This window comes from Brassica oleracea, chromosome C6 (assembly GCF_000695525.1).
Source record: "Brassica oleracea var. oleracea cultivar TO1000 chromosome C6, BOL, whole genome shotgun sequence".
Taxonomy (NCBI): domain Eukaryota; kingdom Viridiplantae; phylum Streptophyta; class Magnoliopsida; order Brassicales; family Brassicaceae; genus Brassica; species Brassica oleracea.
In genome coordinates, this window is record NC_027753.1 from 316,113 (window position 1) to 329,635 (window position 13,523).

General features: G+C 35.9%; 1 protein-coding gene across 1 annotated transcript; it reads right to left on the reverse strand.

Moving 5' to 3' along the window:
• Positions 1-552: 552 nt before the first annotated feature.
• LOC106298725 (aspartic proteinase Asp1) lies at positions 553-3,384 on the reverse strand. Its single transcript, XM_013734868.1, is given in 8 exon segments — positions 553-1,103; positions 1,190-1,262; positions 1,348-1,545; positions 1,637-1,775; positions 1,860-2,087; positions 2,175-2,401; positions 2,490-2,607; positions 3,102-3,384. Coding segments are annotated over 8 exon segments (1,233 nt in total). The 5' UTR covers positions 3,260-3,384; the 3' UTR covers positions 553-1,011.
• Positions 3,385-13,523: the final 10,139 nt, after the last annotated feature.

The following is a 13,523-nucleotide window of genomic DNA, read 5'->3' on the forward strand; positions in this document are numbered from 1 at the left end:
AGCGCTAGCTAGCTTCTCACAAGTCTCTAATGGTAGCAATAATGTCGACATCACATAAGTAGGCAGGGCTAGGCGAATAGACTCTATGAGAACCTCCTTTCCTCCCTTTGACAACCATCTACATGTCCAGCCATTGACCCTGTTTTGTAAGCTCTATTTTAGAAAAGCAAATAGTTTTTCGTTTTGAACCACTAATATCCTCGGGAATCCCAAGATAAGATCTTATCCCTCCCTCATTTGCTATTCATGTTGAACTTTTAACCGCTCCCTTTACATTTCCGGAGACCTTTTTACCAAAGAGCAAAGAAGATTTCGCATAGTTGATACATTGTCCTGAATCTTTCCCATAACTCGTTATGACTTTCATGACTTCATCGCATTCAAAGGGCTCCGCCTTGCAGAAGAACATGCTGTCATCAGCAAAGGGGTTAGCGCGCGAAACACGCATCCCTGTTTTTTTGCTTTGGCTCTCTGCATGATTAAGAATGCTAATGAGTGCTTATGTGCATACAAAGGATCTCCTTGACGTAGTCCCCTTGTAAGGTCTGTGTTTCCTTTTGGTTGACCATTGAATAAGACATGATATTTTACTAATATGACGCATTGCATTATCCGGTTAATCCACATGTTTGACAATCTCATTTTTCATGACACTAATAAACTCTCATTCCAAGCAATCGTACTAAAATGTAATGAAATAATTTTTGTGTCCCTAGTTATATTTGTTTCTAGATCCGCCCCTGAGAGAACATGAAACCTTTCTTGAGCTGTCGATACGTTACGTTATATGATGATGTATTTGAGTATTCGACCAGTGTAAGAATTATAAGAACTATGGAATTTATATATTTTTTCTCACATTTCCTTGTATCAAAAAGTCGCACGGTATAGTTTAGTAATACTTCCGGTATATTCTAGTGAATTAGTCCTATGTTTGGTCACTCAATTGTTTTATTTGTGAAAATTTCAAACTATGAAGTTATATAATATGGTGAATCGTTCAATCTATCATCACTTGGGAAGTTTATCGCAATCAGCAGAAACCCATCCGAGCTGCTGTTTCTCATTGTCGTAGATTACCATAGTCCCTTGCATAGATATATCTTCGAAAAAAACATACAAAGACACAAATCAGTCTTTCCTTAGCCAAAAAATAAAACATTATTGTTAATAGTTGTTCCTTCTTTACCTCCGATTACGTTAGAGTCTTGTAATCCTACTTCACTTCCATTGAGTATTCCCAAACAGACGTTCCCAGTTTTCTAAGAATAAAAATCATTTTTTCTTTAATCATTTTCACAATCTTGAATGTAATAAAGGAGTTTCTTAGGTCTTTCTATTTCTTACAGAGACGATGAGATAAGACTCGGGTGGAATCTGGAGCTGAGAGTTTTTTCTGCCATTCTTAAAGTTGATTGTTAAGGTCTTGAACAAGTTTTTGACCTCAAGAACAGATTTCAAAGGCTTAGCTCCTTTCCAACATATTGCTAAAGTCTTATCCTCTTTCACATCCTTCAACGGTTTACCTTTCAGGTCATTTCCAATCTGAGACACGCCAAATGATATTACATTAAGTGACCATAAAAATACATACATTATTCTTGAGTTTTTGTATAATTTTCTTCAGTTACCATACCAGGTTAACTATTGCTTGGTATGTCTTGCTGTTGAAATAAGTATAGGAGCTTCCAGAATCAAAGATGAGTTTGAGGCCATTTAAACCTGTTGGCTTCCTGTTGTAAAGAAGCTCGGCTGGTCCAGTTGTGTAGTGGTTGCTTAAAGCCGAATCAGTAGTTATATAAAAAACAATACCGATATCTAGATGACTATAAAAGAAAGAGTTGAAGAAATATTTATACTTAGGTGACGCTAATGTTGTCCAGGATACACCAGTAGAAGGAATTACATTGTCTCCAAAGAACAAAAAGCCTCCGCCTTTAGAGCTTAAGCAATGACCAAACACATTTCTAGTTAGTCTGGCCGAGACAAGCTGTGCCAAGATGCTGATTTTCCCTTTCCCAAGCCCCAAAACTCCAACAGTAGCAGGTGGAGGATGTGCACTAGGGTAATGCTGATCATAACCACACCTACAAACAGATTGCAAGAATCAACATTTTCATCTGAAGACTCACATTATTGTGTTAATGAAAATACAATTCCCTTAGGTAGCTCACCCGAATGCTAAGCGAGGTACAAAAGACGAGCCGTCTAGGAGTTTTAAAGAAAACTGATCAACAACAAGTGCACCCATTGATGAACCTTGATCAGCATATTCAACCTCGTAGTCTCATTGCTCTTTCGGGTTTAGACATTCAGGCTTCTGAGGCCAGTGTAGAGCTGAGCAAATTGAGTCTGAGCATGGGACAGTGTTTGACTTAGGCTTGTACTGAAGTTCAGTACGCTACAAAACAAACAAATATAAATAAGAATAAGAAGAGAAAGAGGTCGATTTTGACATGAGAAATGAATCGAATGATATAAGTATATACCACAGTGCAACCAGAGCAAGGAGCATCGCATTGAACCCATGTGAGATCACTGCCAGTATCAACATCAAAGGTAAAGTCCTTTGGAGGATTTCCTATTTGAAGAGAGACCGAGTAATATCTGCAATACAAAAAGTCCATAGGACAATCATTATCGAAATAGAATAAACATTATAGTAGTCTAATAATTTACTAATAAAGACACGAATACTGATGAAGAAGATAAAAAGGGACACGTTGAGAATTTAAGCAAACAGAAAATAAAAAGGTTCACGTTGAGAAAGAAGGTTTGACCGTTCAAAATTAAGGAAATCCACAATGTTCAGATGTAGTTTAAAATTTTTAAAGTTTGATTTTCTTGAGGTTTTAGTTTTTTTTTTAAATAACTTTTTATAGTCTTTAATTAAAATATATGACACCAAAGTTCTAAACAGAGCAAAAAACAGAGCAAAATTCAACCAAAGCTCTTCTTCACCAAGGAATCTATACATTTTTTAGGGTTTACGGTTTAGTTTTAGACTACATATATGGCTTAGTTTCCAGATTAATTGTCCTAAATCTGATTTTAGGAGTTACGTAATTAAAGAGATAAGAAGAGAACATCGATCTGTTTACCCGAGAGGGAAGACATTGCCGGAGAGAGGGAAGACGAATGAGTAAGGAGGATATTTGGGAGATAGCGTATTTGAGAACGTTTTGAAGATGGAACCTTGAATTGATTGAGGAACTATAAACAAAAGCAAGATCAGAGGAAGAGACAATCTCAAAATCATCTTTTGCCCCACTTTCTTGCAAAGCAATCTTCACAAGCAAATCAAACAGTTGCAGAGAAGATCTTCAGAGAGAGAGAGAGAAAGTTGATATATGCATCTAACGATCAAGATCTCTGTTTCTTATATATACTAATAAAGAAAGAAAGGAAAAACAGCATGCATTCATTTATTTTTTAAAAGGTCTTCATATTAATTTATAAAAAATTACAAGACGTGAGCTAAAATAAAATAAAGGCTAAACCGGGACTGTACAAACAAAATCGAGAACTATAAATTCAAAATAAAGAAATCGGACATAAAGAAGATTCTCCGGATCCAGAACCGGCGCGGACAGCGTCCCTAAAATTTTGGAGGCCAAAATTAATTTAGTAAGGATTTTTACGAAAAAAAATATATATACAAATTTAGAGACCCTTTTCCATAAATATTTTTTAAAAAATTTTGGAAACTTATACCAATGTTTAATTTGGAAATAACCGCCTCTACCGCCGCCGCGGAAATCACACAAGCTAATGTCCTCGCCCACTAGAACTCCAAGGATAAAAATTAGAATGAAGAAATATCTTCCACTGAGCTTGTCGAGAAAGCTAAAGGGAGTGAGCCATGCAACACCACCCACAACAAAAATGAAGAGGCAATGCCAATTGAAAAAAAAAGAAGAAGAATGGAGCGACAACAAAGAATAGTTCGACATAACGAAGCGGCTTTGCCAGTTTGGGACCAGTGTGTGGATAAACCGAAGTTCCACCCCACAGCCAACTTGCTTCGAACCCCACTGGAAAACCTTATAAACCCCTCCGCCATTCTCAAAGCGAACAAGAGAAGAGAGGGATAAACCAGTCGATCTGGACTTTGTCCAAACCTTAAATCTTTCATCTTGTTAGCCTCGAAACACCTCATCGCTAAAAAGAGATGTACCACTGTCGTAATTCAAATCGGAAGTAACAGAGGGAGGGTTGAGGTGACACAACCAAGATCTGACCCCATAGCTGAAGGTCGTGAAGCTGAGAACATCAACATCACCGGAAACCACCATAGCTCAAATGACAAAGAATTTCACTACAAACTGAAGCACGCGGCCTGAAATACACAAAAAATGAAGATTAAAAATCTCTCTTGCAAAACCGGAAGAGATACCGGATGCCGAAGAGGGAAAACGAAAAAAAAAAAGTTTTAGTTGCCTTAAAAAAAAGAGAAAGAAGAAAGGAGGGGAAAAAAAGAGATCATCCATTAATGATTAATTTTTTTGTGATATATATTTTTTTTGAAAACAATTGCTAAAACTAAGTGGACCTTCCGGTTCAGTGAACCAAACCGGAGGTGAAGAGTCGACATAAAGCATAGCTAAAGGAGAACTCATTGCACCTCGTGCAAGCTTGTCCGCCATTGTATTTTGTGCTCTCGGTATATGTCTGATCTTGAAGATAGGGACGAAAGTCTTACTGCGTAGAAATTCTTCCATATGTGTAGCAAAGGCTGGCCATTCTTCAGGTGACGACACCATTTTTACCAATTAGAACAATCTGTCGCAAAAACTACATCAGAAAACTACATCAGAAAACTGCAGGGTTTTCATACATTCAATGGCCCAAATCAGTGCTTCAAAGTATGTAAAGGTTTTGGAGATTCATCACCCCATCATCACGTCATCTGAACCAAACATTCGACAATACCATCCTTGACTAGTGAACAGATAGAACATAATTAATTTTGTGTTATAAAAAGAAAGAAAAGATGGAACATAATTAATTTATCAAAGAGTTAATTGAAAAAAATTGATATAATTTCTCAAAAATAAAGATGTGATTTCTATAAAATATTGTATTTTCTTGTTTAAACAAAGAAATACGCATAGTTTTGTGTATTCTTACTTTGGAAACAATTTGGTGTATTCTAATATACAAATAAATTAGGTAGTGACCCGCGATATGAGGAGAGTGAAATTGTTGATTAAATTATTTATTTTATGTTGTACTAAGGGATTTGTCGTATAGTTTTTCTAGGAATGAGTATTCTGATATCCACTCGGATTCAGTTGATCTATTCTGATTTTGGATTTTTAAAGTTAGAAAATTAAATTTGATTCAGATATTTACAAATTTCAGTTTGAATTTGGTTTGGATTTTGTTAAAATCATTGCGGGTTCGGTTCACATTCGAGTTCGGGTACCCATTTTAATTATGTGATTTTTATTAAAAATCCAAATATATTTAAGTCCTCAAAATCCGAAAATTAAAACTTAAAAATTTGAATATGTAAGACTAAATACTTAAATTTACACAAATTAGTTCTATTTAAATATTTGGATGGAGAAAAATATATATATTTTCAGTATTTCAAACATTGTTTTTTAGATATTTACTTGTGACTACTTTGATAATTTTTAGATATTTTCATATTTTTGAATATCGAATAGATATAACATTTAAAATTATTAATTTATTTAAGGATATAATTATAATTTAGATATTTTTGGTATACAGAATATTTTAAGTTGGATCGGATTCAGGTCTGGTTATCCGGATATTAAATTTTTTGATCCATCTGAGTTTTATTATATGTTTAGTATTACTTTCAAATCAAGTTCGGTTCTTCGGATCCAGATACCCAGACTTATTTTCTTCTACTATAAAACAAATAATATAAGTGAAATAAATATTTTGGGTTTTTTTTACATATATAATTACTGGACCATACTTTAAGAATATCAATAAAAAAAGTTGGACGTCGTGTCAATAATGTTGGACATGCAAAATTGACATAGTCTATAACTAAAAAGTGTACTGTTAAAAACAATTTTGGCAAATATAACAAAACATGATACAATCAAGTGAAATGGGGTTAGGGTTGCGCAAAAATAATGATCTCTTCCCTCGGCACCTGAATTTTATTTTTCAATCGATTTCGAAAATTTTATTTTTTTAAAGCTTTTTTAATTTCTGAGTTTTTTTTCTAGCAAGATTATGTTTCTAATTTTTGTCTTATATGAAAACTCTTTAAAAAATAATATTTGGCTAAACTAAAGATCTTACTGGAGTATTTTTCACCTCAGTTTCCTTAATTCATAACTAATCACAAGTATTTGTTGTCTTCGTGTACATAAGCCTAGCCAAGTTCGACAAAGCACAAAACTTTTAATTTTTAAAAACATTTTGAGCCCAACATTTTAGTTTATGTGAATCTTAATAATTTTGTAATATCTTTCTTTCAACAATGATATTATTCAGTAGTTGAACGGAAATAACTTCATTCCCTACTACGAAGATTAAAAATGTAGAAAATAAAAATGAGCTGATTAAAAAAATTATGGTGTGAACACATTAATTATATGCACTGAAATTTAAAAAAATTAGTGTGAAAACACATTAGTTAGTGTGAGAATACATCAACATTTTAACTTTTAAATGATTGAGAAGCCGACAAATGTCAATTATTAGGTGAAGACATTTATTAGAAATATTTTTTTTAATATATAGGAGATGTTTACACCGGTAATTGGATGTTTTTTTTTTTTTTTATAGGTTATGAGTAATAAGTACTAACTAAATAAAGAACCGAGGTAGCTTCGTAGAAAATATTGGAGGACTTCAATTGGTCATGGTCTCCGTCAAATTCTGATATGCGAAAATACAAAATAACACAATTTTGGTAAAAAGCAGAAAAGAAAAGAAATAGGAAACATTTATTGTTTGCTTTTTTTTGGAACAAAGCTCTTCCAAACTTTCAGCGGTTGATGTCTGATTGAATAATAGAAGTTTGTGACAAGAAAAAAATAACAAGTGCAATTTTTGATAGTTTGGCAGGTTGGCATAAATTTGATAGTTTAAGCAGTATTTTTGCGAACTAAAGAAAACTTTGCACACAACAAAGAACTTGAAAGCTTTTCTCTAAAAAAAATTCACACAGTTAGGTAAGTGAATTAAGAACAAAGGAAGCTTCGTAGTAGAAAAATATTGGGGAACGGGAGAGAGGAGGGGGGATTTTTAACGCGGATTTGACGCGGTTACGTTTGTTCTATGTGGGGAGGGTTGATGATTTGACACTTATTAAAGAGATTAAACAATGACCAATTCCGATAAGATGAATTGTATAAAAAACTATGGGTATATGTTAACAAAAAAAAAGTCTATGGGTGTTTACGAAATGCCTCATAAACTACTTATATTTGGTATATTAGACAAAAATAATTTGAAAAGACAATTTAAACCATTTGTAAATGTTTTTTTCTATAAAAAACTTTCTAAGTAGCTTGTTGTGCGTAAATTTATATATCAACAACGATTGAGCATTTTAATAAACCCAAGCAAAATGTATTTCTTTAAAGAGATTCAGATGAGGTAGATGAACCTAGCATATTGTAACACCCATCTTTTTTTCTATGGAGAAAAGTGTGCCACCAACATCTCATAACATATATCTAGTAACTACATATCCACTCCCCTTAAACCTAAATATATTCCAAATAAAAATGCCTAGTAGCACCAATCCGTCTAAATATTATCTACTTTTGTGTTACACCTGAAAGCATGACACTTAAAGCGCCCAAAGAACAATCAAGAGTCCTAGTGTGAGATACTCGCTCATTGCCAACTCTCCGGCTAACAACTCCAAAAAAGTGCCCAGGTACGATTTATTGACCTACAACCAAAGAGGTCGACTAAGCTAACTATAACCCCCACACAACACAATCCGACATATATATACACCTCTTTGTACCGGGCTAATAATCCAAACTTGAATTCTAAACAAACTCTATATATCACATTAAATGGGGCAAGTATTGTCGAATCAATTAACACCCTATTTCCGTTTTATGAAAAGAAACTAAATAACTAAACAAGCATACTCCAGACAGACTCAATTCACGCAGACGAAACATATTAGAATTAAATTATAAATATTTGAAGTCCTAAGCAGTGTGCAATACGAGAATATCCCTCACCTTAGCCAAGATCGGAAAAAGTTAAAGAGAGCTAAGTTAACTGGGAAACGCAAGTCGGGGTAAGCGATCGCCCATCAAGCTCACATGATCCTGAGAAGAGGTTGGTCTCCAAATGCTACAGTGGATCAGGATCAAACATAGATCACGCGAGTGATGTTTCTGTGGTGTCAGTTCCGTCGAAGAAGCAACAAAGACCAATGCATGAAGAATTATGAACAAACCATAACAAGAGAGATATAATATTATTAGCACTAAGATTCATCACTTTAAGACATTTCTTGTGACACAAGGAATAACTAAATGTGCACTTAACCTTGGCTCACGATTGATTGGTGGTGGTAATCGATCAACTGTAACTAGATAGAACAAAATTGTTGAATCTGAGTTTTGTCGGCTTGAAGAAGAAGAAAAATACTCGATTGTGGGTTACTTCAAAAGCCTTTTATTAATCAGTTGAATGAGAGGTTAGTTAGAATGTTTGTATGAACAAGAGATAAAATAGACAACATCCGCTGGAGTGGGCCGGAAAGTAAAAGTCAGCGAGATAAAGTTGAGTAAAAGAAACCCTAGTTATAGCAAGAGTCTCTTTTTTATTGCCTTAAGTCGGTCTCACCTAACTGGCTTAGGAGGCCTTAGGCTGAACTTAATGGGCTGAACTTAATGTGACGAGCTCTTGAGCCATGCTCCTAAGGTGAGCGACGGCCTCGATATTGAGGTCCTGGGCTCAGTCGGGAATTATCTGGCCCAGCCCTTATATTCAATGAGCCTTGTAGAGGGGTGGGTGCAATCCCTCTTCAACAGTAAGTCCCCCCTACATCATTTTTGAGAGACATAGTTGATCTTAATGAATTTGTAAGAGTATGTCTTGAGAATAAAGGGCTTGGTTAAGATATTTTGCGTTAGAGACTCACTTTGAGGTGAAAATGGTGGGAAGTTGCCATTCACCCAACGAAGCAATTTTGAGTGAATCATCATGAGGGCGACTGTCGTTCACTCAGAAAACCGTTTACAGAGTCGTGACAAGCATGTTCACTCGGAAAACTGTTCAGAGAGTCATGACATGAATGGTCGTTGGTCACTAGGCATCCAAAGTTCTGTTTAATCCGGTTAACCGTTATGCCTGACCGATGTGGTTTGATCGATCCATGAACTTAAACAGGGTGCCGGTTTACTCTGAGAAGTGGAATCATCGCCCGTATAAACGCGTGAATGAGGCGGTGCCCGAGGCCCAATCTGCCTAATAATGATGCCACCTTCGAGAGTTGTGCCCTTCTACTGTAAATTGGTGACCTCGCCTTTTGTTTTTCATCTCTCTATTGACATGGAGAGAAGAAGAAATGACATGTAGAGGAAAGATCAAAAATGGTCAACCATACTTGCGTGACCAGAGCCGGTGTGACCAGAAACACAAGTTAATTATGGTCAACCATACTTGTGTGATCAGAGCTGGGGTGACCAGAAACACACCTTCGACCAACAGGAAAGCGACCATACTTGTGTGACCATAAACGCATTGTTTTGGTGTTGACCGTTGGAAAATCTGCAGATTCAAAATATAGTTGTTAGGAATCCGACACAGATCTGCCCACTTGACTTTCTTTCTTTTCTTTATTATTCTTGTAAGTCTATATATAGAAAACTCTCGTAAGATAATAAGATTAAGGAAGTGTTTTCTCCTTCTTACCTCTTGACAAATGCTCTCTCTCTCTCTCTCTCTCTCTCTCTCTCTCTCTCTCTCTCGTTCATCTTGTTCTTCATTCGCCAACAACTAACTCTCAATTAAGCTGTCATTCTTTCATGGTATCAGAGCCACACAGCTCTTACGACCTATTCTTCATCATTCTTCTTATATTTCACTAATTTACTTCCGCAAATTCACTTTGTTTTTCAAATTTTTGTTGAGACACTCTGTCACCCATTGGTTAAAAGCTCTTCAAGATGGAGAACTCAAAGATGGTGGCGATTCCAGTGATCCTAAAGGGTGCGAACTATCTGATGTGGTCTAGAATGGTGAAGACATCACTAGGAGGAATGGTTTTATTGAAGGATGTTGCTGATGGAGAAGCCTCAAAGAAAACTGTCTAAGTTAAAGATGATGTTGAACTGGTTTTGGTAGATGATGGCAAATGGGGTTAGGAGGACCTCATGGTGTTGTCCATCATCCAAAACAGCCTTGAACCGTCCATTTTGGAAGCTTGCTCGTATTGTAGGGCTCCAAGAAATTGTGGGATACACTAGAGAAAGTGTATAGAAACACTTCAAACTTGAGCAAAGTGTTTGAAGTCAAGAAAGCTATCAACATTCTCAACCAAGAAGACATGAATTTTACTCAGCATATTAAGAAGTTTAGAGCTCTTTGGGCAGAATTAAAGATGTTGAGGCCTGGCACTGTCGATCTTACTGTCTTGACTTAAAGATGTGAGCAGGACAAGGTCTTCGCGTTGCTTCTCACTCTGAATCCAGGCTACAGTGACCTGATTAAGCATATCCTGCGAGAAGTTACCTTAACTTGAAGAGGTGTGTGCTGATATATCATGGATTTTACAACTTTAGACCATGGTATATGTCCTATTTATAGGCTACTATATTTTTTCTAAGAGTTTGTTTTAGAGTGCTTTTAGGTTCATGTGTGTTTTGGAGAACATTGGAGATTATGAAGCTTTTTGAGGTGTAGAACTGCACAAATGCGGCAAAAGTTTAACTATGGATGGAGACATTGACACAGTGAGATTGAGCTTATATTTTTACACAAGATATATCTTTGAGTTAGCTTTCCAATGCCACATGATTGAGGTCCATCTGAAGGTTAGATCTATTGTTATGCTCGTTTTAATGAAGAGTGGTTTGTCTGACTCGCGAGAGGAAGGTGTCGAAGATATAAAGAAGTGTCGATCGACACTAGTACCTTGGTGTCGCTCGACACTGATGCCAGTAGATGGTCCGAGTATATTTCAAGACCTACTTAGGCCCAGAAGTCACTACAAATTGCAAAGCTGCTCCAAGCCGACGTTATACCTAGTTTTATAAGCCATTGTGGATGCCTACGCTTTCTACTCTTTATTTTACTCATAGTCTTAGGTTAGAAGAGAAGAGAGAAATCATTCAAAGCCCTCTTGAAACTCCATTGGTTTTATCGTTGATTTCTTTATCTCTTATTTATTCAGACTATGATTTGTGTCATTGCTTCCATGTCTGAGTAATTCTCCTGTTAGATTCAGGGGTTTCATGTTCTTAATGTCAAACTGATATTCATAGGATTGCTAGGGTTATTTACTGATTGCTACACCAGTGTAGCTTGTAATATTAGGATCTAGAGTAGTTGGAACAGCACGAGAGTGCAATTGATTAATGGAGCCCGAACCCTGAGTGGATTAGACACCTAGGCGCATACGAGAGTTGGTCTAGGATTTAGTTGAACATTATCGATTGACCGTTAATACTTTCTAAATAAGTATCGATCGACACTCTATAGTATCAATGGAAACTCTTCCTGAATTCGCATAAGAGAGTTGGAATCACATGATTTAGACATCTGATTAGTACTTGTATGCGAGATATGGATCACTTTCTTATTGAATTGGAGTTCTGGAATTGAACCTATAAAACCCTTAGCATCCTTGATTGTAGTTTTGAATCTCTTGACTTATAAATCCCTAGATCTAGCGCTTTCTTCTTATAACTTACAAACCGGTCTATCGACTTACTGCTTTGTTTACTGTTTTATTATCGTTTGCCTTGCTTGATATGAAACTCAAGTCTATTGTGTGAAAGATAGAGTCTTTGTGGATTTGATCCTCAAGTATTACATTGAACCTCTTATTTGAAAGAGTAACTTGAAGGTTAATTTGAGCATATCATGTGCTCAACTCCAGAAGGAACAAAGCTCTCAAGGTTTTTCTAGAGGAAAAGGTGAGCTCTTGATGGCAAACAAGGCTGAGGTTATGGCTAACAAGGGTTTCTACAAACCAGAAGACAAAAATATTTGGATTTGAGACCATTGCAAGAAGAAGGGACATGGAAAGGATAAATGTTCAAACTACATCTTCATCTCAAGCCACAAAAGTTCAGAGAGACACGACCACAGTTCATAGAGGCAAGAACACATTTCTCTGGTGATGTGGGCAAACCCACAACTCCATCAACTCATTCAGCCATGCACTCATCTATGGCCTCAAATGCGGCTGGAGATGGAAGGATCTTAGCTTCCAGCAACTACCTTGAGGACTCCTCAGGATGAGAACATCAAGAGGTCTGACATTGATGCAATCATCAAAGCCCTCAAGGAGAGCTATGGTAACACCTTTGGTATCTCACTAAATGCATCTGCTAAAATTGTGCTTAATGCTCTTGGTATCTCAGTGAAAGCATCAACTAGTACTAATCCTTTAGTCATAGACTCAGGAGCCTCACACCATATGATTAGTGATGCTAGGTTGATAAGTAATGTGGAGCCAGCCTTAGAAAATGTCATGATAGCAAATGGTGATAAGATACCCAAAAAAGAAGTAGGAACTTTTAGGTTGTTTGATAAAGAATCTAAAGCATTTTATATGCCAACATTTGTAACCAACTTGTTATCTGTTAAAAGAGTTGCCACTGATTTAAAATGGAAGGTTATATTTAGTCCTGATGATGTTGTGTTTCAGGATATTGAGACTCATATATTGATTGGAAAAGGTGTTAGAAATGAGAACTTGTAGCTATTTGGAGACATCAAGCTTGTTTCTGAATTTTCTTGTGCTTTAGAAAATGATGTATTATGGCATGCTAGACTAGGTCATCCTCATTCACGTGCACTAAACTTATTGTTACTTGATCTTTTATTTAAAAATTACAATTGTGAAGCTTGTATTCCTGACAAACATTGCAAGTTTGTTTTTCCTAGGTCTGTAACCATTTATGACTTTGTTACTTTCATAGAGAAAAAAATCTAAATACAATTGGCTAACAGAAAAAAATCTAAATACAATTGGCTAACATTGATTCAATCAAAAGATAGGGTGCTAGTGGTTAAAAAAAAATAGATAGGGTGCTAGATACGTTTATAAACTTCCAAACTTACAAAACTAATCATTTCAATGTTAAGATTAAAGTGTTTAGTTCAGATAATGGTGGAAAATATTCAAATCATGCTTTCAAAAACCACCTAACCAAACATGGAATCGTCCATCAGACTAGTTTCTAGCCATCAATCTAAGATGTGGATTCTGAATGCCCTATTGGTCTCTGTTGTCCCTCTTTATAGCCTGAGTCCATTTCCTGTTTACCATAAGTCGGTATGATCTAAGTGGCTTAGGCCGAGCTTAATGGACGGAACTTAAT